Source organism: Micropterus dolomieu, linkage group LG08 (genome assembly GCF_021292245.1).
Source record: "Micropterus dolomieu isolate WLL.071019.BEF.003 ecotype Adirondacks linkage group LG08, ASM2129224v1, whole genome shotgun sequence".
In the NCBI taxonomy this organism is placed as follows: Eukaryota; Metazoa; Chordata; class Actinopteri; order Centrarchiformes; family Centrarchidae; genus Micropterus; species Micropterus dolomieu.
In genome coordinates, this window is record NC_060157.1 from 26,248,388 (window position 1) to 26,272,976 (window position 24,589).

Here is a 24,589-nt window from a genome sequence, read left to right on the forward strand (position 1 = left end):
GCATGCATAAAGGATTACATGTATGGAGTAAATTAATCTATAATGCCTGCAGCGAAACACCTTCTAATACCAGTTCTGATTGATCTGGAGAACGCAGCTAGTTGCAATAATGCTAACAAGAACAGTGAGTGAGCAGCTCATTGAAATTCTTTTGTTTTTAAGAGGCGCTTGTGTACAGCAAAAGTAAGACTAAATCTAAAACAAAGTTTTTTGACTAAAACTACAGTAAAATTAACAATAATTAAATAACTAAAGTGATACATATTTACTAAAAGACTAGACTAAAGCCATTTGCCAGTGACACTGTATTAGTGGCAAAACATTTTCTGATTTAATTTCAATGTAAATTGATAGTCAGTATCCTACCAATGCAGAGCTGCTGATCTCACTTATTGGACATTAAAGTCCCAGAGATGCACAGCTGCTCTCAGACCTCCAAGAGGTTATTTGCTAATAAAAGCTGACACATTGTGTACCGATTAGCATAAACTCACTTTTACTCTCACAGCATCTGTCTAGTTTTCCCCAGAATCTCTCTGTTCCTCCCATTTCTATCTTCTACCAACTTCCTCTCTCGTCCCGTTCCATATTCGAGCCTTTAAACTGCTGCGATCTGTCTGTTTTTCTCTCTCTCTCTCCCCCCTCAGTGTTGCTGGCTGTTAATCAGAGTTGCCTGGGACATCAGGCGGCTGCTGTCAAGATGCCCAGCCCTAGGCTCCAGGCAGCAATATTTATCATTTGCAACAGCGGGCTCCACTCCACCACACTTCTCCAATCCTCTAGCCATCCACATCCTCAAAACCCGTAAATTGAGAGCTCAGTAAATCAAGGCCACGTTCTGGAGGAGATCATGCACGCGATGATGTCATTATGTGAAGGGACTGGGATTTCTGACATGTGCGGCGGAAGCCTTCAAATATCAGAAGTGGCATTTGATCCTGGGAGCTATCCTGTGCAGGGACAATAAGCACAAGGAGGAAAACTTGGTGGTGATGGTGAATTGGATCGCAGACTATTGAGACACGCAGGGAGGTTTAGTAGTCTTGAGTTGAAAGGATGTTAGTGTTTACCAGGCTTGTAGGGTCTCACTGAAGAAGTTATCAAGTTGCATTTAGATAATCAGTTTGGATTCAAAACAGTTACAATGAAATCCAAAAGTGACCCAGAGTCACATCCAAAGAAACCTCTCCTGCAGCATAATCTACATCTCTGCCATCAAACCTGTTTTCATCTGTATCTGTTACCTACAAACTCAACTTTCAAACCTACAGGAGGTAAAAAGATTTTTAATGGAGAATTCCTCTAATATTCTTAATAAATTTCCGTGTTTGCCATCCAAAAGACTTCCCGACTGCAGTCAGTGGGCCCACGGTCATATTACAACCTGTGCAATTTCATGCGAACGACTAAATGAGAAACTACGTCCAAGAGTAGAGTGAGAGCTTGCGTGTCCACATTTTGCCATCTAAATAATGTAGCGGTCCGACTCAAATGCGATCAAAGTAAACAAAAACCATCCAAGGGAGCTCAGTGAAAGTGCTCTGTGTCAATTATTGATGCTGAAACGGGCCAAACACCTGCCTCTGCTGAACTGGACCTGCACCAGATTTCACATTATAAACCAAGGATTTGGCAGCAGCGATGCATCAACTCTCAAAACACTGAAGAAATAAGGGGAGTGGCTGTTTGCAGCCATATGCTGGAACCAGGTGGGTCCAATCACCATATTTACAGCCAAATTCAAAGACCAGAAAAATAAGAAAAACAGAGAACAAGAATGTACTTCAATATTTTTATTAATTGTTTAGAATACACCATGGTAAAGCATTTTGGATCTCACTTGAAGACTCTTTGGGCATCCAGTGCCGGATTCAACAGCACACTTTGTTCACGGTCGCTGCTGTTGCATTCTCCAGCCCTCTGATCTGACTGCCGCTGTGCGCTGCTCTTCATCTACCTACGATAGGTACATGTACAAAGAGGAAAACCTGGCTGTTGCTCATACTGAATATCCTGAAACGTTAAAAGGAAGTAGATGCAGAGGGTGGAGAACTTGTACAGGAAGTCAAATAAATACACTACAGTCTCTTTAGTGCTCCCCACAGAGCAGCAGGGCACACGTTACTCGTAGCAGCCCCCAGGTTTACAAAATTCACACTTATCATGTGACCGGTGCATGTATTTGCATGTGTTTAAATGTGATCCTACATTTACTGTAATTGTAGTAGATATTATCAGATTGCACTTAAGAGCAAAGACTGGATTCTGTACACAATGTTGTCCAATATTAAAAAATACATTAAGTTACATCTTCCAAATAAATATTGGTCCATTTCTGTTAGTATGCCAAGTACATCTTCCTGAGACACCTTCAGAACCGCAGACATATTTATACAGCATAGATTTTTCTCTCCATGAGTATACTCTTCTCAGTCATCCTTTTGCCCATCCTTTGATTTTCTCTCTCCGTCTCTCTGGAGGCAAAATAACTTTTACATGCTACACTTGCTTCAACCATCCACTTATGAGATCATCCCTTCTCATATGACTTGCTCTCTCATCTGTGCCAAAGACATACATAGTAAACAGATTTCTCTCGCTGCACCAGTGCAGCATAATCCAAGACATGAGACCATGTTTCAGATGCAAACACACAACTAGACAAATGTTACAGCCAGATACACAGACAGCACTAACTGCAGCTGCTACCATATTCACTGTAATTGACCTGAATGTACGTGTGTGCCGTGAAGTGATTATCTGTGTGAGTGTAATTTGTGTGCTTCGTTGAGATGACAAACCCTAAAATAAATGTACAAACGTTTCACTCGCATGCTAACAGAAATTTGTATAATAACAGTCTTTCAGCCAAAAGGTTTTGTTTTTTTGAAAATACAAACGTGTTTATGGAAGCCTTTTAGTTTCACAGTATCAACGTGGTTCTCTTGCTGGCTCTCTCGACAGTCACTGCACTGTGTAGCATCAGACTCTCCAGCAGTTTGTAGCCAAGTTCGAGTCTGGCTTTGTCCTGCGCAGATCTCTGGTACACGTACGCACTCACACACGCACACACACAGTACCTTTACGTGAGGAACCACAATTGCAAACATCCTCTGCCTTCATTCTCACCATCATCATTTATACCAGTCTATTATTGCTTTCATATACCAATATTGTTACAAGATCAAGGGAAGGAAAAGAGAAATGTATCGTCCATTTAGTCTTGCAGGGAAGCAGTCCTGACTTGCAGCCCGGATAAAAAACACTGCTGTGTAATTTCCAAAAAAAGTGTGAGTCGTCACAGGAAACAGTAAAAACAACTACCAGATTATCCTTAAAATGTGATGTAAGGCAGCAGAAGATGAACACATGGGCTTCTCTTCTTCAGACATATGTATACACATAAAAAGTACTGCTTCCCTGTTTGTCACCTTTCAAGTCCTCATTAGTCTATACGTTAGAGACAGCGTTATTAGCATCTCGCGCTTGACGGATGCCGTATAGCCACTTTATGACTCTAGCGTTCCTCTCAATGACGGAGATGCCGTAGGGGACCCGTTCGTTGGCTCTGGCTGGCCCGTCCTCGTCATCCTCCTCTCCTCCGTCCTCCCTAACCCGGTCAGCCTCCGAGCTGGGCGTACTGACGCTGCGGAGCTTGGACACGGATACAATGTCCGAATTGGCTCTTGTAAAGCGCTCCACTCCTCCCATGCCCTCCACCTCATCTGGGTCCAGCCCGCAGTAGTTGAAGAAGCGCTCCAGGTCGGCTGTGGCGCGGGAGTAACGGTCGCTCAGGTCCGACTTGGAGCGGTGCAAAGATGGGTGCTTACGGGCTGACCCCTTGGAACTGGCGTTTGATATACGGGTGAAAGCGGGGGAGGCTGGCGGGATCATGCCTGCTCGGATCAGCATGGGGCTGGGTGGCAGGTAGGCTGGAGGTGGGGGGAGGATTTGGGAGGGGGTGTTGAGCTGAGGGGTGGGTTGGGGTTGGTTCTGAGGGGGTGGAGGAGGTGGGACCTGGGGGTGTGCCACTTGGCCCTGTGCAGTCTGTCTGGGCCTGAGCTGGGGCTGCAGCTGGGCCCTCTGAGGCTTCTTTAAGTCAGCCTGAGGCCGAACGTCCACCCTGCGCACTGTCACTGAGTTAGGGGAGCTATAGGGCCCTGGAACCCCAATGCGGGGTGCTCTTGTCGGTATAGGGGGTGGGCGGCGAGTAAGTTCTGCTGCAGGGGCATGGGGGTTGTTGTTGAGCGGAGAGGAAGTGCAGGAGGAGGTGGATGACGAGTTGATGGTGCCGTGATTCAAAGGTTTGAGGTTGTTGAGGGGTCGGTTGCTCCTCTCCTGTTCTGCTGACAGGCTGCTGCCGATGCTCTTAGCTCCTGACGAAGGAGATGATGAGGAGGGGGAGGTGGAGGAAGAGGACTGGGAACAGGGCATTGGTCCATCACATACATCATTGATAAGATTATTCAGAATATCCAAGTTGAGAGCAGGACCTCTTCTCCCTCCAGGTCCCTCTCTCCCTCCACCATTATCCACATCAGCTGGGCAGCGGGGAACTTTGCGGGCTGGAGGAGCGCTGATCTGGCACTGGAGCATCATCCCCGGAGGAACAAGGGGCTTGCGGATGATTGGTGGTTTGATGGGGGCCTGACGGGTGAGGGCCACCTGCTGGCTCTTTACATACTTGGCCTTGTCGGCCTCCAGACGTTCTACAGCACTCAGTTTACGGGCCCCGGGCTCAGCCTGGCGACGAAAGTAGTCTGGACCCTTGTTAAGTATCCTGAAGGGCATGGCAGAGGTGAAGGGAACCCCGGCCAGACGCCCGTCTGATGGCCGCAAGGTCTCCACCGGCATGCTGGAAGAGCTGAGAAAGAAAGATTTTTTTTATCAATCAAAAGGTTTTTGAAAAAAGGAAAGACAAGCAAAGAGTCGAGAGTAAAGCAAGAGAATCTTTCACGTTAAATGTAATAAAAAATGATTTATAGCACCAAAATGTTGTGGACATGAGGAGATATAAGTTAGACTACAGACAAACACAAGAACTGACAGAAGGAGAGTTGACAGAAATTGGGGCTTTAATGGTCAACGAACATCCTTTTAGAGCTCCCACATGTCCTCTCTAAGCTTAAGAAAATAGCTCTTTTGTACTCTTTTCTTCCCACTCTCCTCCCCCTCCTCCCACCCTCGCTCCCAGAGCCCCCTTTAACTTCCTTACCGGTCGCTGTGCTGCTGCTCTCACTGCTCTCCTTTTCTTCTTCCTTTCTTGTTTGTCGCCCCTCTTGCTCTTTTATCCTTCCCTTTTTCCCAGTACAGGCTCAGTGAAAAATTACTTGTGGTACAGGGTCAGTCGGGGTCAAATTCCACATCAGGCCCGGCCAGACCACCTCTATTAGCTCAGTGGTGACCCAGAAGAGGGTTAGGCTGCAGATCGGGGTCACCGGTCAGCCACAGTGCAGCCGAGCTCTTTATCCAAAATGCAGGTCTGGTAGATCTGCCGGCAATGATACCCGGCAACAGCCTTTATGATCCCCTTCACAATCTCTGTCCAGCTCGTCTGTCAAGCCCGTCTGCCTGTCCAGCTGTGATCTGAGACAAAATGCAGGCCGGCAAATCAGCTGGAGTGTCCCACAGTCCTGGAGAGGGTTTAAAAAGAGATGGGAGTCCAGATCAGATAATGGCAGAGCTCTCTGTTTTCTGTTTGCCTCTCATTAACAAAGCATCCACACACACTGATACACACACACACACACTCTCTCACACACACACACACACTTCTCCGGCTGATAGACAGGAACTCTCTTCAACACTGAAGTGGAGCAGACGGGACAGGCTTTATTACCACGTCTGGCTCCTCCCAGCCGGCCAATCACACGTCAGGCCGGGAGCCTCAGCGAGGCACAGGGGGCGGGGTGGGAGGCGGGAGGTGCGCTCGCATTGGTCCACCACAAAAGGGATTCTGACCAATTGGACCCCTCCCCCCTCCGAGCACAACAAAACACTGAGGCAGGGTTTTCATTCAAATGAAAATTCTTTGAAAGGGATAAAGGGGGGGGGGGGGGAGAGAAAAAGAGAGGGACAACGGGCAAAACAGCTGCAATTTTTTACACTGACTTGCATCAAGCTCAGCAGGAAGAAAAGACAACTGAAAGCCCACACAACTGTTCTTCTTGTTCACATCTTTGTCTTCTTCACAGCAGAGACAAAGTGTGTGAACAACAGAGACACAGTAAACAATGGAGGATTATCTTATCTCAAGTCTAACTGTGCTTAAAAGTGTATTTTAACTATTTAGCTGGTGCTCACAGGGCAGTTGGCTTAATGTTTACAGTCTAAAAACCAGCCCGACAAATGCAAGTTTAGAGACAAAGACGGTGAAACTTTTTACAACACACGGTTACTTCTATTTTATTTAGTTCAAAGCATTGCTGACCCACATTGTTCATCTATTTCCCCTCTCTCTCCAAGCTTAATTTCACAGAAAAACAATTCCCTCTCTCTACAACCCCCAAACACCCCTCCACTCTTCACCGCTACTCATACCTCCACTGCTTCTTATCATTTACAACAGAACACTCGAGGGTTACATCACACTCAGTGAGCCCGTTTCTCTCCCTCCTCCTCACCTACAACATATCTATCCGCACATTTATAATTAGTCTTTTTATAGCCGTCTTTCTTCACTTCTCCCTCAACATGTGACCCTGTTTCCCCCCACATCTCCCTCTCTCCCTCTTATCCCTGAACAGCAGATCAGCAGCACAGAGAAAGAGCAAAAGCAACCATGACAGCTTAGACTTGGACACACACACACACACACACACACACACACACACACACTTGCTTTCAGGCACTGAAAACCCGAAGATATGCACACACAGTCACATAATGTGCTTTCATCTAAACCATGTGACAAACCAAAGAGGAGTTTAAAATAGTCTAGCTTAAATTACAAACACATTTGCATCACAGAAAATAATGATTCACAAACATTAAGCGACCAAAAAGCCTTTAGGCAGCAGACCTCTAGGGAGTTTTAGGAAAGAGCGCAAAATAATACTATTATGGAAACAGTGAAAGTGAAAATAAAGAGGATGATCTGAGTGAGAAAAAAAGTTAATGTCTTCTTGGCAAAGAAAGGACGGATTGTTTGATCGTTACAGGAAGACAGAAACCCGCTAGGTGAGACTCTCAAGAGACAGTGACATCATCACAATCAGGACTTCTAGCCAAGACACACCTGTCTTCAAATTCTTGAGCTCTCAAAAGAGTACTCCATTGATTTAGCAAAGCACTTCTTTAACATTGTCAGACTTATGATTAACAGTTTGGAAAAAGGGATAAAATTTAATGCAGCAGAACCAGGGATATCGTTCTTCTTCCTAGTCAGATCCTGGCACATACGTTACCCACAATGCAACATGACCGCAGACTTCGAGGTGCTAGCCCTGAGCAGAGATGAACGGCGGGCTACAGAGGTCTGGGGAGCTTATATCTTTCCACACACACACGCCACACCAAAGGTTTGTTTCATTTTCAAACTTTTAGTCTTCAGCAGCTTCAACTGGCGCTGACTCAAGGGACATCATTTGACGCAGTCTCAGTATAAAGATTTCACACAGCTCCCTCTGGAAAACTCAAAGTTTTACAAAAACCTTATTTCCCCACATGCAGTACTCCCCAACACCTGTAAAGACACTTTCATGCGTTAAATCGGTGGATTTTCCACACACAAATATAAGTATGTGTCTGTCAACAAGCCAAGCACATGACACAAGACTTGTGCTCCACCTGCTAGAGACAGTAAACACACAAAAGACCACAGTAAAAAGCCAACCATGGACACTTTACACTACAGTATCCGCACAGTATCCAGCCTAGAGAATATTTGAATACAGGTAAAACATCTCCTGTCTTAAAATAAGCATCTACATGATGTCAATGTCAACACTTATTAATACAATGACATACACAAAGTGCATTTGGTTAATCATTCTTGGTTCAATAACGCTATTCTTGAAAATCTATTAAAAAGAGTAACTACTGAGAAACTGAAAAGCCCCCAGTAAAACCTTGAAACATCAGGTGTGAAAAAGTTTGCCTCGTCACTCACAAAGAAAACACCAGCTTCAGACCAATAACTTAAGGTAATTATAGAAATGGTTGTATGTGTCCATTCATAGAAACTCATCTTAAAGAAAGACTTTACCAGAAACAGCAAAGACGACCGTCTGGTTGCTGAAACCACAGCCACCTCACGTTTAGTATGCTGTGGCCTTGTCATTACCCTCACACAGGCCTCTACTGAATAAACAAAACAACAACGCATCCATTTAATCCAGATTTAGAGCCTTTTCATGTCCACAAAAAGACCAATTTCTCAAAGAATGGCCAACCTTTAGTCATTGGGGGTACAAGGACATGATACAAATACTTTGACAGAGGTCCCAATTCAATGTGTAATGGTCTAGAAAGTGTACACATACACCCGTGGTCTGCTCTCTGCCTTTTCCACATAATGTAATTTAAAGGCTCCCTCCCTGTCGCTGTCACACACACTTTAATAAGTATAATTACTACAGTTGAAAACCCATGTAAACACACACACACACACACACCTCTGCCTGCCACCAAACACGGTGTGAATTGATCAAGCGACACTAAGAATCCACAAATGTGTTTGTCTATGTGTGCGTTAGGCATAACTTCCACAGGAAACAAAATCATCTCTCAGCTTGTCCGTCTTGTTTTTCAAACTTTCTGTATTTTGCTTTCCATTCATGTCCTGTTCTACAGTCAAACAAACAGCTGATGTCTCCAAAAGTGACGAGCGCACCGCAGGCCCCAACCACAGTGGCAGACCAAGGAATGATATTTCTATTCCACGATGGAAACTTGCTCGGTTCGATTATCACAAAACTATGCTAACCGCTGTGTTGTTATGAATCTGACTGCCTTTTCAGTCGGCTTTTCGACCGCCTTATTAGCTGGTAATGATATGCTGGTAATGTTTTATGATGTCTGCTGAGTGTGAGAGAGAGGTTGCGTTTCATGGTGTGTGAGCGGGTGAGTAACAGAAAGAATAAAAGGAAAGATAAAAGTGTGCATGTTATTATTCGGATCTCTTTGACCAGAAATGTTGCAAAGGGTTGCAGGGGAAGCAGCAGCTGAAAGGAAGGGATGACCAACTTCTTACCACAGCTGACTATGGTCATCTGCCAACCAGCAAGCTTAAGACTAATTACAGGAAGAGCCCACGACTGGGAGCAATTTGACTCGCCAATATTTTCTAGCACTAAGTGAGTGACTAAATAGCAAAACAGCAACACGTGAGGAAATGGGATTTGGTATGAGAGGAAAGAGAAACGCAGACCATATTTTTCTTCCTCATAAATGTCCTGAATCACGACAACTAACAGCAAGATGCATCACTTGAACAGGAACAAGGTGCGTTCATGTGTGTGTGTTATGTGACGCAGCTGGTTTGGCAATCGCAGTGTCCTTGGTCCCAGCAGACAGGGACCCCAGATAGTACAGAAAACAACAGAGACCCCACCCTAAAGAGATGTCACCAGAAATCCCCTCCTGTCCAATCTGAAGTAAGTGTAGATAACAAGATAGGTCATTGCGATTAATGCTATCTCAGAGGTCCTGTTGGGCTAAACATCTTTCCCCGAGCTAGAAGCGATTCAGTTCACTTTCACTTTGTTAAAAAGTATCAATGTGCAGCTAGATACTAGCAAATACTACTCATTAACTCTCTGAGAAATATCTCGTGATCACAGAGTCACATTCACCCCAAGCAGAGAGGAGGAGGAGGTACCTGCAGCGAGTTAGTCAGCAGTGATTTCTCAGGTTCGTCGCCCCCACTGGAGGGAGAAGCAGGAAGCATGACGCATTTCATGACAGGAAATGTGTGAGAAAGAGGGAAAAACAAACAAAACTCGCTCGGCTGGAGTGTTTGCTTCCGACTGTGTGTGTGTGTGTGTGTGTGTGTGACCAGCAGGTTGTATCTGTTTTATGGTGACCTTAGCCAATCTATTTTTGGGTACCTGCCCCTAGCCTGCATACAACACAAATGCTACAGAGGAATCACATAATGAGGTGTGCTGTAGCACTGACTGTCCAATCCTACCACTGCTTTAAAAAAAACAAACAAAAAAAACAAACACACACACACACACACACACACACACACGACTAAAAAACCCCCAATGGGCCAAAGTATAGACTTCACTAAAGCCTGTTAGCTCCTGCCAGGGTGATACTGCCTGCTCTATCAAACTCATTTTTTAAAAGTTGGAACAACTAGGAGTACACTTGTCGAATAATTATCTAACAGTAAATGTTGTTTTTTATGTTTAGTTGTTATTTTTATCAGTTCTGCCTTTATTAGGCAAAAATAACACAAAAGAGTTGACAACACAACTAAAGCAGCCAACTCACAGCCCACTTACTAGGTCAGGCTTTTTCCAGAGCTTATCCTGTCTATGCACATAATATGTGTAGATACGATTACTACAGAGTATATCTTTCTGATGTCTGTTGGAAAATTGTCTTCTCTCTGTCAGAGGTTAGTATCAAATACAGAAAAGCACACCATGACAGGGATTCAGTGTCTGGCTCAAGGACAGTTTGGCTGATTGTGAATAGTTGTAACAAGACTTTAGTGTCTCCAGCAGCTCTGTGAGGCTGGATGTAGGAGCAGCGGTGCTTTGAGCTAAATGCTAACGCCAGCATGCTAATGTACAGTGAAAATGCTAACATGCTGGCAAGTGAATTCTTACCATAATCTTAGTTTAGTGTGTGAGCATGCTAACATTTGCTAATTAGCATTAAACACAAAGTACAGCTGAGTATGTAAACCAAAATACAAAGTCGGAACACATAGAAATGTGTGTCTTTATGATATAGCTTTATGTACTGTAGAACAGGACGGTGCTGCAGACAGAAAATACGAGGGCAAGTATAAAAGGACCTTTACTTTACATTTCCATAATCTGACCAATCGAACTGATCAGTTTACGTGCGTGCAACACCAACTGGGACACCCAGCTTCAGTTTTTAAGACAATAAAAAGCTTAAAAGAAGAGTTCAAAAGGTTATCACTCCCACTCCCCTTCAGGGCTGATTTAGGGAGCTCCAAAGACAGTTAATGAAGACAGAGAGGCGGAGCACCAGACCTCATGGGATTCAACCCGTAATGCCCTGACCTGACCGCACAGTGCTCTGCAGCTATCAGGTCTGGCCATGCTGCTCATTTCCTGCTGAAAACAGCTCTCGGCTAGGTGGAGAACTCGACTGGCATGCATGACTGAAGAGTTTGGACTACAGGGTTATGCAACTCTTATGTGCACTAGGGTCTAGTCAACTGCAAAAACATCCACTGAACCATAAGCAGACAGTTATTATAGCATCCAGCTCCATCTTTGTATGACCCTCCCCCACTCTCTCCATCATTGGTCTCCCCTTAACCCCTGCCCATCACTGTCTGTGTCCCCAGGAAAACACACATCCATGCACAATTACACCCAAGGGGGGGGATGAGGAGGGGTCCAATGAAATCTTGTCTCATGTGTACATGTGAAGCTGTGCATCCACGAATGCATCAGCATCCTCATTTATGTGTGTGTGTGTGTGTGTGTGTGTGTGTGTCTCTCTCTCTCTCAGGAAGAGAGCTTGGACTGAGTAGGTAATCAGTGGAGAGCAGGTGGCCAAGTCTTCCCTCAGGAAAACTAAAACCAGTAGCAAAGACAAACATGTTATAACATCTGCGATATGCCTACATCAGAAAAACACGATAAAAAAAAAGTTGCCATGTTTTCATCCACTCGTCTGTATTTGGAGTTTAAAAAGTCATAAATGAGATACCTACACTCAAAAACAACAACTAAATGTGGCATCTCGCAAACTGTCACTGGAAAAGTCATTGATAGACAGCCAGAGGATTCCCAAACAACATTATGAACATATTTTACGGCACTGCTGTTTTCTCTTCCACATTAAATTAACATTTTCAAGAGCGCAACACTGTAGTTTAAATGTTAAATGATTAACAACACAAAACTCAAGCAATTCTGGTGCATTGTCAAAGACAGCAGGCAACTTTTAATATTGTTTGAGGTATAAAAAGGTCAGCTTCTGTAAGATATATGTAATGATAAGAAGGTGAATATTTTCTTTCCCTATGCTGGATAACTAGAACGCAAGATTACAACCCCTCAGATTTACAATGCCCGTAGAGATTCTGGCATCGCTGAGCCTCCAGAGGCTGAAATAACTCTGATCCAGCAAAGAATTTCTGCTGATTATGGAACCAGTGATGATACTCACCAAACTGATCTGTGTCTTTTGGGAGACGAGTGTAATTGTGTGTGTGTGTGTGTGAAAAGTGAAAAGTGTGTGTGCGTTTGGATCAGGGGCTGGAGGCATCTCAGCTGTAGCTAATCTATTATATAACACACACACACACACACACACACCCACACACCCACACACCTGGGGAAATATTATGTGCACGTACAGACAAACATACACACTAACCCAATTACATGCCAACTGCATACCTGAACAGTCACGTGCACACACACACCGCTCTATGCAGCAATGGTAGAGCCTGAAGACACAGAGAGAAAATATCCCCCCATAAAACGTGGTGATGAACACATTCCAAAGAAACTCAGGCATGGACGCAATCACATACTGCTGTCCACAGTCAGCTACAGAGCCACCCCACATACACACACTGGTGGAGGAGGGAGAGTGGTCACTGTGGAGTCGCCTCAATGGCTAGGCCTCACTGTTGGCTTGGATACGGGAGTGTTTTACTCACTGACACGCGCGCGCACACACACACACACACACACACACACACCGTTTCTTGCATGTGCAAACACAGGACTTATTCTCCAACTGTTAACCCTTTAAAATCACTGATTACCCCTCTGTTGACAGAAAGAGCTCTAAAAAGCGGTGATGAAAAAGTGAGTTTGATAGTTTGTGATATGCTCACAACATTGTTTCTCTCACATACAGGCTTCAAACCACACATTTATCAGAGAGAGACGGATGAGCTCATACAGCTCATAAAGATCCTTGACCCTTATCAACACAGTATGAGATAAACAGAAGCACCCCTTTCACAGCAACGCTCTGAAATACTTTCCTATTCTGCCTGAAATAAAACGTCAAACTTGTTAGAGGTACAACATATCCACTCTGCCACTCTGTCGTGCAGCTTCTCACCCTGTTACAGCCGAGAGAATGAAAATAGTCCTGGAGCAGAGCTGCCAAATGTTATAATCAAGACCAGTATTTTTAGATTTGGCATTCCATCTCAAGGACAAGGAAGCTCAGGCAGAAAGAGACAATAGCTGCCTCTATATAAACGGAGCATTTTTATTGCTCTGTATGGTTTTCTAAACCATCACAATAAAGACTTGCTTCCTAACATCCGATGTTTAAGAGATTTTTAGGAACAAATGATTGAATGCATTGACATAAAACAGACCCTAACAAAAAAACAAATGCTTAACTCAATAAAGACATAGACAAAAATCAATTAATCAGAACATCACTCACAAGTGTTAGGCTCGGTGTCGATACTACCTGCCACAGCAACAAGCTTCCCCCCACCTTTTAAGTACACAGACTCAACCCCATGTCTACACACTGCAGGCACTCTGATGTGCTCAAACAGGACAGAAGGTAAAGTTTACTTACATGATGTATACGAGTCGGCCAGTAAGCTCTTAAAGTGGGTCTCTGGAATACAGCAAGACCAGGGTTGCTCTGCTCGGAGTCTGCACGGCTGCTTTCAGCTGCTACGCCAGCCAATGTGCCGGTATGAGTGTGGTGTGTCCCTGTGTGTGCAAGCCAAATGAACACTAACCTGAACGTCTTTTGGTCTCATGTGCTCTCTTACTCCTCCTCCCACTACTGGAAAAGACTCCGCCCCCTCTGTGTTAGAAGCAGGAAGAGAGCTGAGAAAGCAGGAAGCAAGAGCTTTCCCTCTTAGTCACATGATCTATCTCACTTCCCTGTCTTTCTTTTTAAAGTGTCATTTCCTCTACCTATGGCAGGGGCAACCATAATACAAAATAAGGAAACAGTGATTCATTTTTTAACCCTGCTGATGCAGTGGGTAAAGTAACTGAAAATATAATATGCATCCTTCTTGTTCATAAGAAGGCATTTCCTGGGAAAGACAGGTGTAGCTGAGTAGACATACAAGTTTGACTCCACTTCCTATAAATCTGACTCAACAAATTAGAGCTGCACTGATCAGTTGAATCAATAAAACCATCCACAGAATGTTTTCAGCAGTTCTTTCTCTTCTTTGATCGTAAATCTGAATATTTTTGGGCTTTAGACTGTTGGTCTGACAAAACAAGCAATTTGGAGATGTCCTCTTGGGCTTTAGAAAATCGTACAGGCATTTCTTACTGTTTTGTAACATTTTATGGACTCGTCGTTAGTTGCAGCCCTACATATTACCTGATAAAACATTATGGCAGAAAACGAAAGTAGAGAAATGAATCCAAATCAAGCACTTTCAACAAGTAGGAGATTCAAATTCAGAGAGACAACAGCATTGTGTGGAAAAAACACACAACTTCCTTATTCTCATTCATTTGAATGGGACTACTGTGTAACTGCTTCTTCACTTTCTAAAACCGGCAATAAGACATTCACACCCACTTCACACCATCAATGGCCAGCTGTGCTGAGGTGAGGTGAGAAAGTAAGCTACGGTTGACCTTAATTAATCAGTTTGACATTACATTCTATGAATAAGGCTAGACATTGCCTTTAAAATGTAACCATTAAAAGGACTGATTTTAGTAAAGCCATCCCCCTAATGTTCGACTTAACTGTGAGGTTGGAAATTATTTATTCCTGTGTTTTGAACAGCAAGACTTGTGTGACGTTACACTGTTCTGTGCCCTAGAGTTTAGGTGGACCCTTGACTACATCCAAAAGTAACACTGATTTATCCAAATGATTCCAGATAACACTAGCCTTTTCCTTTCTACTAGATACTTCTGAGATAAAAAACAATGTATTCTAAGTGAGAAAGTCAGGGGAAGGGAAACGGGAAAACGGACAGCTGGTGAATGAAAAAGAAAAAAGGAATATCATTATGAAGGAGGTGTGGTCGAGGATATCCTGTCATTACGGCCTGCAAAACAGTGATTCAGGAGAAGCTTTAATAACTACTGGAAAACCTCAAGAGTACTCTTGTGAGTTTGTATATAAAAGGTTTGGGTGCAATTAACACACACAAAAAAATATTCTGTAAATGCACGTGTATCCATTCCCACTAATATATTTTTTTCCACTTCCTACACACCAGGGCTGAGCTGCCCTCGCTCCTTACAGTCCAAAAACACACGCAGCAGTGCTTATTTAAAGGAGTCAGCAGGGCGGGGTGCACCAGACCAACCTCCCTGTGGTACACACACACATACACTAAAATATATGTATACAAAGCGACACACAGATTCAGGCACTCATGCCTACAGACTGAAGTCAAACACATGCAGTGGGTCAGTCATTCTCCGGAGGCAGCAGCAGGGAGCGGACTTCCACTCACTGTGGAGGAAAAGCAATTGGCAGCTCTGAAGTCTAAAAACACACAGAGGGAGTGGATGGGATGGGACAATAAATATTTCAGCTGGGTCAACAAATTTCAACACCTTCTCTACCTCCATTAACTTCATCAATCACACTCCTTCCACCCATTCCTTCCTCCCCTCCCTTCCATCCCTCCTTCCGTGCACTAGGCCTGGCTGACAATCACATATTTATCACCTCTGTTGTTCTGCTTCTCGTATATCTTTTCTACTCTTTCTTCTCTTTTTCTTTTGCAAAACATACTTTCATCCAATCCATTTTCTTCTTACTTTCCCGCCTCACCTCCTTCCTGTCTTTGAAATTCCCTGTTTTCTACCTTTTGCCTCATCTCTCTCTTCAACTTTTTATCCTTCTCTCCTGTCAGTCTCACGCCTTCTGAAAGCTACACGATCTCTGTGCTGCGGGGTGGGGGATATTTCCAACACAATACCCTGTGAGCATCCCTGCCTCTGGCAGCAGTAATGCACCTCCATGAGAACGCACACCTTCGCTCGGAGACACAGCGGAGGCAGGTGGATTAAGCGTATTAGTGTGAGTGTGTGCTGCCTTTTCATTTGGCCAAATACTTTGTGAGCCATGATACACAGAGGCAGACATGCTCACTTACCCACACAATGATGAGTCTATATTGACACCACACTGGATGTTTACTAAACACACGTCGTTAGCCCTATTCACAATTCTCTTTTTTAATTCATCAGCTTGAAATGTCTTTGTATGGTGGCCACTAAAACAAGGAGGGTGAGGGGTCTAAAGTTAGTAGCTCCTTCCTCTCATACCAAAATGATAAGCTCCGTCAATCGGTGCACACACACACACACACACACACACACACACACACACATTCCAGGCTAACATCTCACATTACTGCTCACATTACACACCGACATGCCCAAGCAGGCCATGTCGCCGTCACCCTGCATCCTCAGCTGGTGAGGATACCAAACTGCACCAAACTGGAATCTCATCTCCTGAGAAAATCTGACTGAGCTGAGTGAGAACAATCTAAAGACTCGTTTATAAAATGCACAGAACTCCTTTTTAACGGTCTAACGACGCAGGTGAAAAGGTCGAGCAGTTACGTGCCTATGGCCCAAACACTTATCTGCTCAAATTTGCAATTCAGGTCTTGGATTTGGACATGTAAATGGGATTGCGTCGTGAATGTTAATAAGTGGTAGTTAAAATTCAAATTTCTAGAGGGACTTCTTATCAGGCCTGTTAACACAGACATACTCAAATGTGGTGCAAACAGACAAAGCAAATATTTTGAGCTTGTTTAGGAGTTCTTTAGGGCAACATGTGACTTGTTTCAAAGCCCCTGACCCCCTTTTTTAAAAGCAAAGAAAGCAGATAAACAAACCATACTGCCAGCAGCAGATAAAGCGCTGCATTCAATGAAAATAAGGGTTGTTGAAGTTTCAAAAAGAGCAGTGACATCTGTGTCGCTCATAGCCTCTAAATTAACTTAATACCCTCTTCAATCCTTCGAGGGACATCTTACCTGGCATTACCAGATTCTGCTGGCACAGTGAAGGACACCAATGCACCTATCACATCATATGATCTCACCCTGGACCTACTTAAGGCTATTAAATAGGGCTGGGCAATAAAACAATAACAATAATTATCGCAATATAATTTTTTTCAATAACAATATAACAAATGTTCAGCAAATATTCAATAAATGTTTGATTTTATTCACTTGAATTACACACGAATTAGTACTTAATTTTTCATTAAGATGTTTAGCAGAAAAAGCTTTTTACTTAATTTTACTCATTCTTATTTGTTGACAAATATTTTATCGTAATAGTTTTTTAATGTTGTACCTCAGATTTGTGAAGTGATCCACTGTTTGGCATCAAGTGTTTGTCATGTTTTGACCATGAAGAAGAGTTTAAACCACAATTAACCATCAGGTTTCTTCAACTTTCACTCAGGAGTAAAAGTCAGCCTTTAAACTCAAAAGAAATAACGATTTGATATTTATCATGATAATTATCGATAATCGAAAGATATGAAGCTTTTTATCATGATAACATTTTTGGCCATATCTCATTTATCTCACTTAACTGGTGAGATTTCACCATATAGTTTCCACAGAGGCAGAAATTCCTTTAGTATAATGGCTTGTACGAGGCCATTTAAAATGTAGTCTCTTGACTTGAATATGTTGTGTTGAAGGTACACAAGTTAAATGTTTTTTATTTATTACCTATGTTTCAGTTAAGAAAACATCCATCAGTTAAATCAACTGCAAAAACAAAACTTTATGTTGTAATACTACAGTGTATAACCGTTTCCTCTTGTGAGACCCTCACGTGTAACTCTACAGACAGTGTTGCAGCAACAAAAGACGGTTTTGTAAAAGCGATCCCAACGTGACACAGCAGCAGCTGGGATCTCTAACACACAGACGTGTTAAAAGCTGTGTTTGAGCTCTCCGAGTTATTGGGTCAGTGGTCCCAGTGTGGTGGGGGGCAGGGTAAATAATGGTTAACCAGAGGCACGTTGACATTGGTGACAGGCAAAGGGCAGAGTCTCTCACACGTGCAGTGAGGAAGCACGGCCTTCTGGGAATGGAAAAAACCGGAGGGAATGATGAAGGAAAGGTTGGCATCCAGGCTGCTGTCGTTTGTTTTGGGAGGGTGGGGCAAATGGTGGATAAGGAAGATCCTCCCAAAATACATGAGCAACACACCCGCACATATTCGCACACACATGCAAATGCCCTTTCTAACTCACACTGAGTGGGTGTGTAGGGATTCATGAAGACAAAGTGATGAGCGCACACTTTGTGACGTATCAAAGACACACACACAAACTCATCAAACCAGATATGACTGGCTGGTTCTGAGCTTCAGAATTAAGTCATGAATAATGACTCACTCTGTGTGTGAGCTGCTGGCATATAAATAGCAACAAACCACTTGTGCTCCTTCACCTGGTAAACTTACAGAAACACAGACAACAAAAACTTTTTAACTAGATCAGTGCAAGACAAAGTCAGCCTTTTCTAAAACAGTATCACATGCGGCCAGTTCAGCTGTCCGCTGCTTTGAAAACAAAGTGATCACAGGTCTTACGTCATGCAGGGCCTCCTCTCTACGTTACCTCTCACCGAACAAAGCTCTGTCAGTTCGTCTTCAGCACACACAAAATGAGATGTTTGCATGTGAAGGATATGCATGCGAGCCCTGAGCTGCTGACCTACAGACCTCAGTACAAACAGAGACACAGCTTGCCAGGACAAGGAGTCACACTGACCTCATTCCTCAGAGGGAGACTTGGCCAAACTGGGAGCACCAAAGGGCCAATGACTGAAGGGAACTCCAGCCACATGACTCCTACTGTCTAAGATATTTGGGCCAGAGAGGGCTTAACCTGACTGTGAAGCTGGCGATAACGCAAACTGCACTCTTTAAAAGTGAGACATCACATCTTGATGGCATCAAGTGGAAACACTAAAGTCAAATTATCCAATAAAGTGGACACAAAAGCCTCTCTAGTTTAATCTCCTAATCTCCTCCTAAAATGATGTGATAAAGTGTGTGGGGGGTTCAAACAATTCATAAAGAATTATTGTACTTTTTAATCCACTACATTTATGTGACAGCTATAATTACTAGTCACGTTGAAGATCATATTTCTCTTAAAAAAATATATAATCAGTTAATGAAATATGATGCATTGTACAGATTAAACTACTCGCCAGTATATAGACAAAATTAGATCCAACTCAATCAGCTACAATATTGACATAATATTTACACATTAATGCCTCAGTGAAAAGGCCATTCTTCTGCCTGAGGAGTACTTTTACTGTTGTCACTTTACAGTTAATAGGCTAATGCTTAAGCTTTCTGTTGATTTGGCAACACCTGTGGTTACTGGTGCTAATGCTAAGACCATCTTCATAAAGTCCAAGAGTTACGTTTGAAATGAAACACTGAGCAGGAGGAAACACCTGGGCACAAATGATGTGCAATGTTAGGTATATTTTGACTTTTCCTTGTAATTGAGTATTTTTGTAGTGTAGTGCTGCTACCTAAATAAAAGATCTCAATACGCCTTCCACCACTGTGTACATATGCATTTAAATGTGCATCTTATTTAGTGCCCATGATGACGTGAATCACTACATGTTGTACCTATGTACAAGAATGCATAAAAAAGGACTAAGCTAAAAATTTTCTAATCGACTAGATCAGGAGATTTTGACTATTCTGCAGGCCAGTAGCTCCTTCCAACTCTGCCAGGCAGGCCATGTCGCTGCCACCTTGCATCCTCAGCTGGTGAGGATACCAAATTGCACCAAACTGGAATTTCATCTCCTGAGAAAATCTGACTGAGCTGAGTGAGAACAATCTAAAGACTCGTTTATAAAATGCACAGAACTCTTTTTAACTACCTAAAAGCGCAGGTGACAAGGTCAAGGCGTTACGTGCCTATGGTCCAAACACTTATCTGCTCAAATTTGCAATTCAGGTCAACTCTGCTACATTTTTGTTTTTTGACTTTACCTGTAGAACACATATTACCTATGACAGAAATACAGTCATGGGAAAAGGAAGCCGGGGTGTTTAAAGAGCAGCGGACCTTCAGACGATCCACCGGACCAGGCACCACTGCCAGCGGAGAGGAAAGAGAGCCGTGACAGGAGCCATGCTGGCCCAGCTTGGCCTTAAGACTGCTCCTGGTTAATGTCCGGTCTGGACAAAATGGGACTAAGGCTGCCAGGCAACAGGAACTCAGAGACTGTTGTGCCCACATCTTTACAGAGACCTGCTCCGTCAACATCTCGGAGCAAACACTCAAGATGAGAGGCGCTTCCCTCGGTGTTCACGTCGATGATCCTTGATGACTCAAACGCGGTCAAAGTGAATGGACACTGTTTCCCAAATATCAAACTTTCTACGGGAAGAGGAAATCTATATTATCATCACTATCTTGTTACTGCTGCCTACATTTCCCCAGACACAAAATAAAAAAAAATGCACTGCAGAATTATTTCAGGGAGTATGTGTGTATAGCATATATATTGTTTTATGTTGTTATTTATTTTATATGTTACTCTATTAGAATATTAGCTGTTAAGTTGTACGTGTGTAGCATGAAGGGACAAGAAACTTTCACTGTACAACCTCGTGTTGTATAATGATTAAAAAAATAAAAATAATATGTATGGCAGTCCAGATAAACCGCACACAAGGCTACATCTGAGCAGCAGTAAAGGCCTAATACAGGTAGCACCTACAGACTGTGTAAAAAAGAACAGGACAGCCAACAGCCAAACAGAGAGGAAACTAGAGAAAGAGAGACAGGAACAGAAACACAGAGGCAGACAAGCAGGACTTGGCACAGTCAGCAAAACAACACTTTGACACCAGCCAGACAGTAAGCGTGAGCAAGCCATGCAGCTTCTGACTCAGACCCGTTAGTATGATGAATAATACTCATTTCTGAAACAAGGGCAATGTGGGAATTGACTGTGGCACCTACTGACACCAAACTCTCCATGTGTTCCCGGGAAAACCAAAATAGCACTTAATGTTTTCTCTTCTGAAAGATCTGCTTTCAGATGTGTAAAATCTAAGAATGGTCAGTCTGCACCCTGCAAAGAAAAACAAACCACACTTTCCTATGTTGTTCTGCAACAATAATGTTGGCTATAATATTATAAGCCACAGCTAGTGGAGCATAATCTAGCCTAGGCCACACTATTATTTCCTGGCTATTCATTGTAATAGACGGTATGTAGGTTTGGTAGAAAAAAAATATCATATTTTCTAGCTAATCACAGGCTTTCAGACATTCTGGATGAGCTGAGAGAAAACATCTCTAGCATTAGCAACAGTGGTTAGTTACTCTATTATGGATGCCATCACAGCAGCCTGATGTAACAGTCAAGATTAAATGTTCCAGTGTGTCTGTCAGTATGGCAGCCATGTTAAGCACACACTGTAATATTATTACCACCACTGACATCCACCGTAGTCCTTAATTAGAAAGGATTTCCTCATTTTTTCCCCTTTGCCTGCTAAATTCACAATGAGGCATCATCACCACTAGGACCAAAATACTGAAAAGTTGACACCACGAACCAAACCTCAGACTTGGTGACTTATTTTTGTCACAAAAGTACTAATCTCTTTACTTATATTTTTGAACCCAAACATTTAGGAAGTATTTTCTCATTGGAGTTGCTAAGAAGTCAAACATCAGCAATATTCCACAAAGTCAACAACACATGGTCAGTGTGAGCCTGCAACTAACAATTCATATAATGCCAATTATTTTCTTAATTAATCAATAGGTTGTTTTGTCTATAACCATTTACAAAAGCCTGTTGTGATGTACAAAAGCCAATGATATTAAAACAGTAAAAGGCAGGAAATCCTTACAAAGAAGAAGCTGGAACAAGCAAATGTTCCTTGTTTCTGCTTGAAGAAAATTAATAAAAGGCAACATTAACAAAATAGTTGATGATTATTATCAATTTACTGTTTCAGCTCTATGTCTGCGTGCAGTAAAGGACCAGAAAGACAGCAATCATGTTTCATCTGGACAAAACTGTTGCAAACTGGAAAAAAGGCAATAACCTTGCTTTAGACATGCAGTATTTGCATAAGAGCAGTGAAGGTCTACTCAATCAATTTCAAATCATTAAAAATGAAAGGGTCGCATTTTTGAAGTACTTATTCCATAAAAATTTCACAGTAATATTAATCAGAAGAATAAAAGCATGAGTTTTAAATGATTTTGCCCGCCAGCATTGCAAAGCTGCTGATCAAGCTAATCTAAGCTCCTGAATACATTACATAAGCGAGAGCCCATCTCCTGCTATGATCCAACTGATGTTAAAGTTTCTCCCCTGCACAGGACACAAGTGGGATGTGGTGGGCCTCTGTCTTCAGTTAAAGCCCCCATAAGCTTCTTTCCAGACATCACCAACCTATACTCTTCCTCCCATTTGATGTGTCCCCTTGTCTAAATGAAGGAAACAAAGTCTCGGAGAATTCGTCAGAAGACAAATGTGAATAACAGTATTCTGCACCACTGCTTTACGCACTCTCACACAAGCTGTAATTAACCATTGTAAAAGTAGTATGCTTTTTCCCATTCAGATATAAGAAATAGACACCGAGTTCCAGCCACCATCGGCTTACTGGTTTTCTTGTTTTTCCCCAAGATGAACGCTTGCTCGCTGAGGGGCCCATGAAAACTTTTGAAAAGACTTTTCTAGACTGCAGGATGCACGTTCCTGGCCTGGGAATGATTAAGAATAGAAATTACAAGGTGGTGTGTTTGTTGCCGTCGCCCAAGGTGAACAGCTTTTGCAGGTCTTTTGTGAGTTTGAGCCACTACTAAGCCAACACACTGTGGCTTGTGTGCTTTTCTCATATGCCATCTTGAACATTTAGGTGACGAGATGGCCTCAGCAGAATATCTTTCAATCAAAATGAGGCATGGTCAAGCAAACCAAAAATGGCAATTGAGTCAGATTATTAGGGTACGTTTCTGGAGCAGAAACAGACATTTGAGAGAACACTTTCCAACATGATTGACTAATTTTATCACACACAAATAAACAGCAGCAACACATTTCAGGCCTGGACTTCTTCTTCTGACTGAGAGGAAAGAACTGTTCTCCTCCCCCTGGTGAAAACCTACATCAACAGCCAAACAGTGTTAAGCCTTGTCTGACCTTTAACCACTCTGGACTCATAGCCTCTGAAACTCAAGTAGACTTCCTCTTTTTATGCAATAGGCATCATGTTGCCTCACATCTCCTGGAAATCGGTCTATGACAGATCTGATTTACCAACATCTCCCCTGTGAGAACATTGGTGCTGAGGAGTAACTGAGATGATCTCAGACCCACTGCAGGTTATGGGCATGAACATTTAAATATCTAAATCATGTTGTGAATATGTGAATAATACCATTTGCTGCTCAATGGTAAGAATATTGACTTCTTATATTTTTCCTTCAATTTTTTTTGTTACGCAAAACACCTAAGCAAATTCCTTCAATGTTGGCAATAAAGCTACTTCTGAAAAGCCACGTTTGTGCCACACAGTGTCAAAATACTCTAACACTGGCCTCCCTTGATTGTATATTATTACAAATAAATATTTAACCAACAGCAAAAGCCTGCGGGGTGAATTCAAACTGTTGCTTTCATTGTTTTTGTCCTTTTATTCACCTTAACTAACGTCCATTATGCTAAAGTTAACGTTACAACAAAGTGAACTGAATTCTTCACACAGGTGAAGCCACATTTATGGCTCCACGTGATCAGTTTCATTTAAAACAAGAAGAACTACTCACCCGTGTTTACAGCTCTTTTTGGAAGTCGGTGTATTTAATTTTCGTATAAGAGTAACTGTTATTTCAGGATACAAGCAAACGTTTATTAACGACCACTTTCACTGAAACTTTCAACGTTGGCGCGGCCGATACCATGAATTAAACTCCAACCAAACCGTAACAGCTAGCTGGGCTTTGTAACAGCCCAGACCCGTACATCCTTTAAAATGTTGAATACATTGGTGCGTTTCATTAACCGTCAATTCATTGTGAGATGCTGACTTAATTTTACATCATAGTTAATTTAAGACAAAATATTTAGCGCTCCCCTAAAACGGTCCCCTCTTTGGTACGGTCGGGGTTCGTCTCATTGGTCAGCCAGGGACATTTACAGATTTGGAGGACGCTGCGTGCTCGGTACCTTGGTAACCACGTCTTCTCGCGAGAACATCAGGTAGGTTGACCTGTTTTTCCCTCGTGCTCCAGGTGCAGCCCTCCGACTTACACAGATGTAATGGGCATTGTGAAGCTTTACCAAAACAATTTCACCCCTTAATGTTCCTTTATGGAATCATAAAATGCATTTACATTTTTAAAGCATGGGGAATGAACTAGTAGGCCTACATTATTTGTCAGTCTA

The 24,589-nt window shown here is 42.8% G+C and overlaps 1 protein-coding gene across 3 annotated transcripts; it reads right to left on the minus strand.

The window, feature by feature from the left end:
- Positions 1-1,778: 1,778 nt before the first annotated feature.
- On the minus strand, positions 1,779-24,295 carry wu:fa11c10 (protein FAM110A). Of its 3 annotated transcripts, XM_046057026.1 has the most exons (4): positions 23,971-24,295; positions 13,889-13,956; positions 5,216-5,633; positions 1,779-4,864 (listed from the first exon to the last, which is right to left on the minus strand). In XM_046057026.1, the coding sequence occupies exon 4, from the start codon at positions 4,852-4,854 to the stop codon at positions 3,451-3,453; it is 1,404 nt and encodes a 467-aa protein (XP_045912982.1). In that variant the 5' UTR covers positions 4,855-4,864; positions 5,216-5,633; positions 13,889-13,956; positions 23,971-24,295; the 3' UTR covers positions 1,779-3,450. The 3 variants fall into 3 exon arrangements, with proteins under 3 accessions (XP_045912982.1, XP_045912980.1, XP_045912981.1); XM_046057024.1 differs by lacking the exon at positions 13,889-13,956; XM_046057025.1 differs by lacking the exons at positions 13,889-13,956; positions 23,971-24,295 and adding an exon at positions 13,720-13,874.
- Positions 24,296-24,589: the final 294 nt, after the last annotated feature.

Coding starts and splice junctions, on each gene's coding strand:
- wu:fa11c10 (XM_046057024.1), bottom strand. CDS start 4,854: ATGCCGGTGGAGACCTTGCGGCCATCAGACGGGCGTCTGGCCGGGGTT.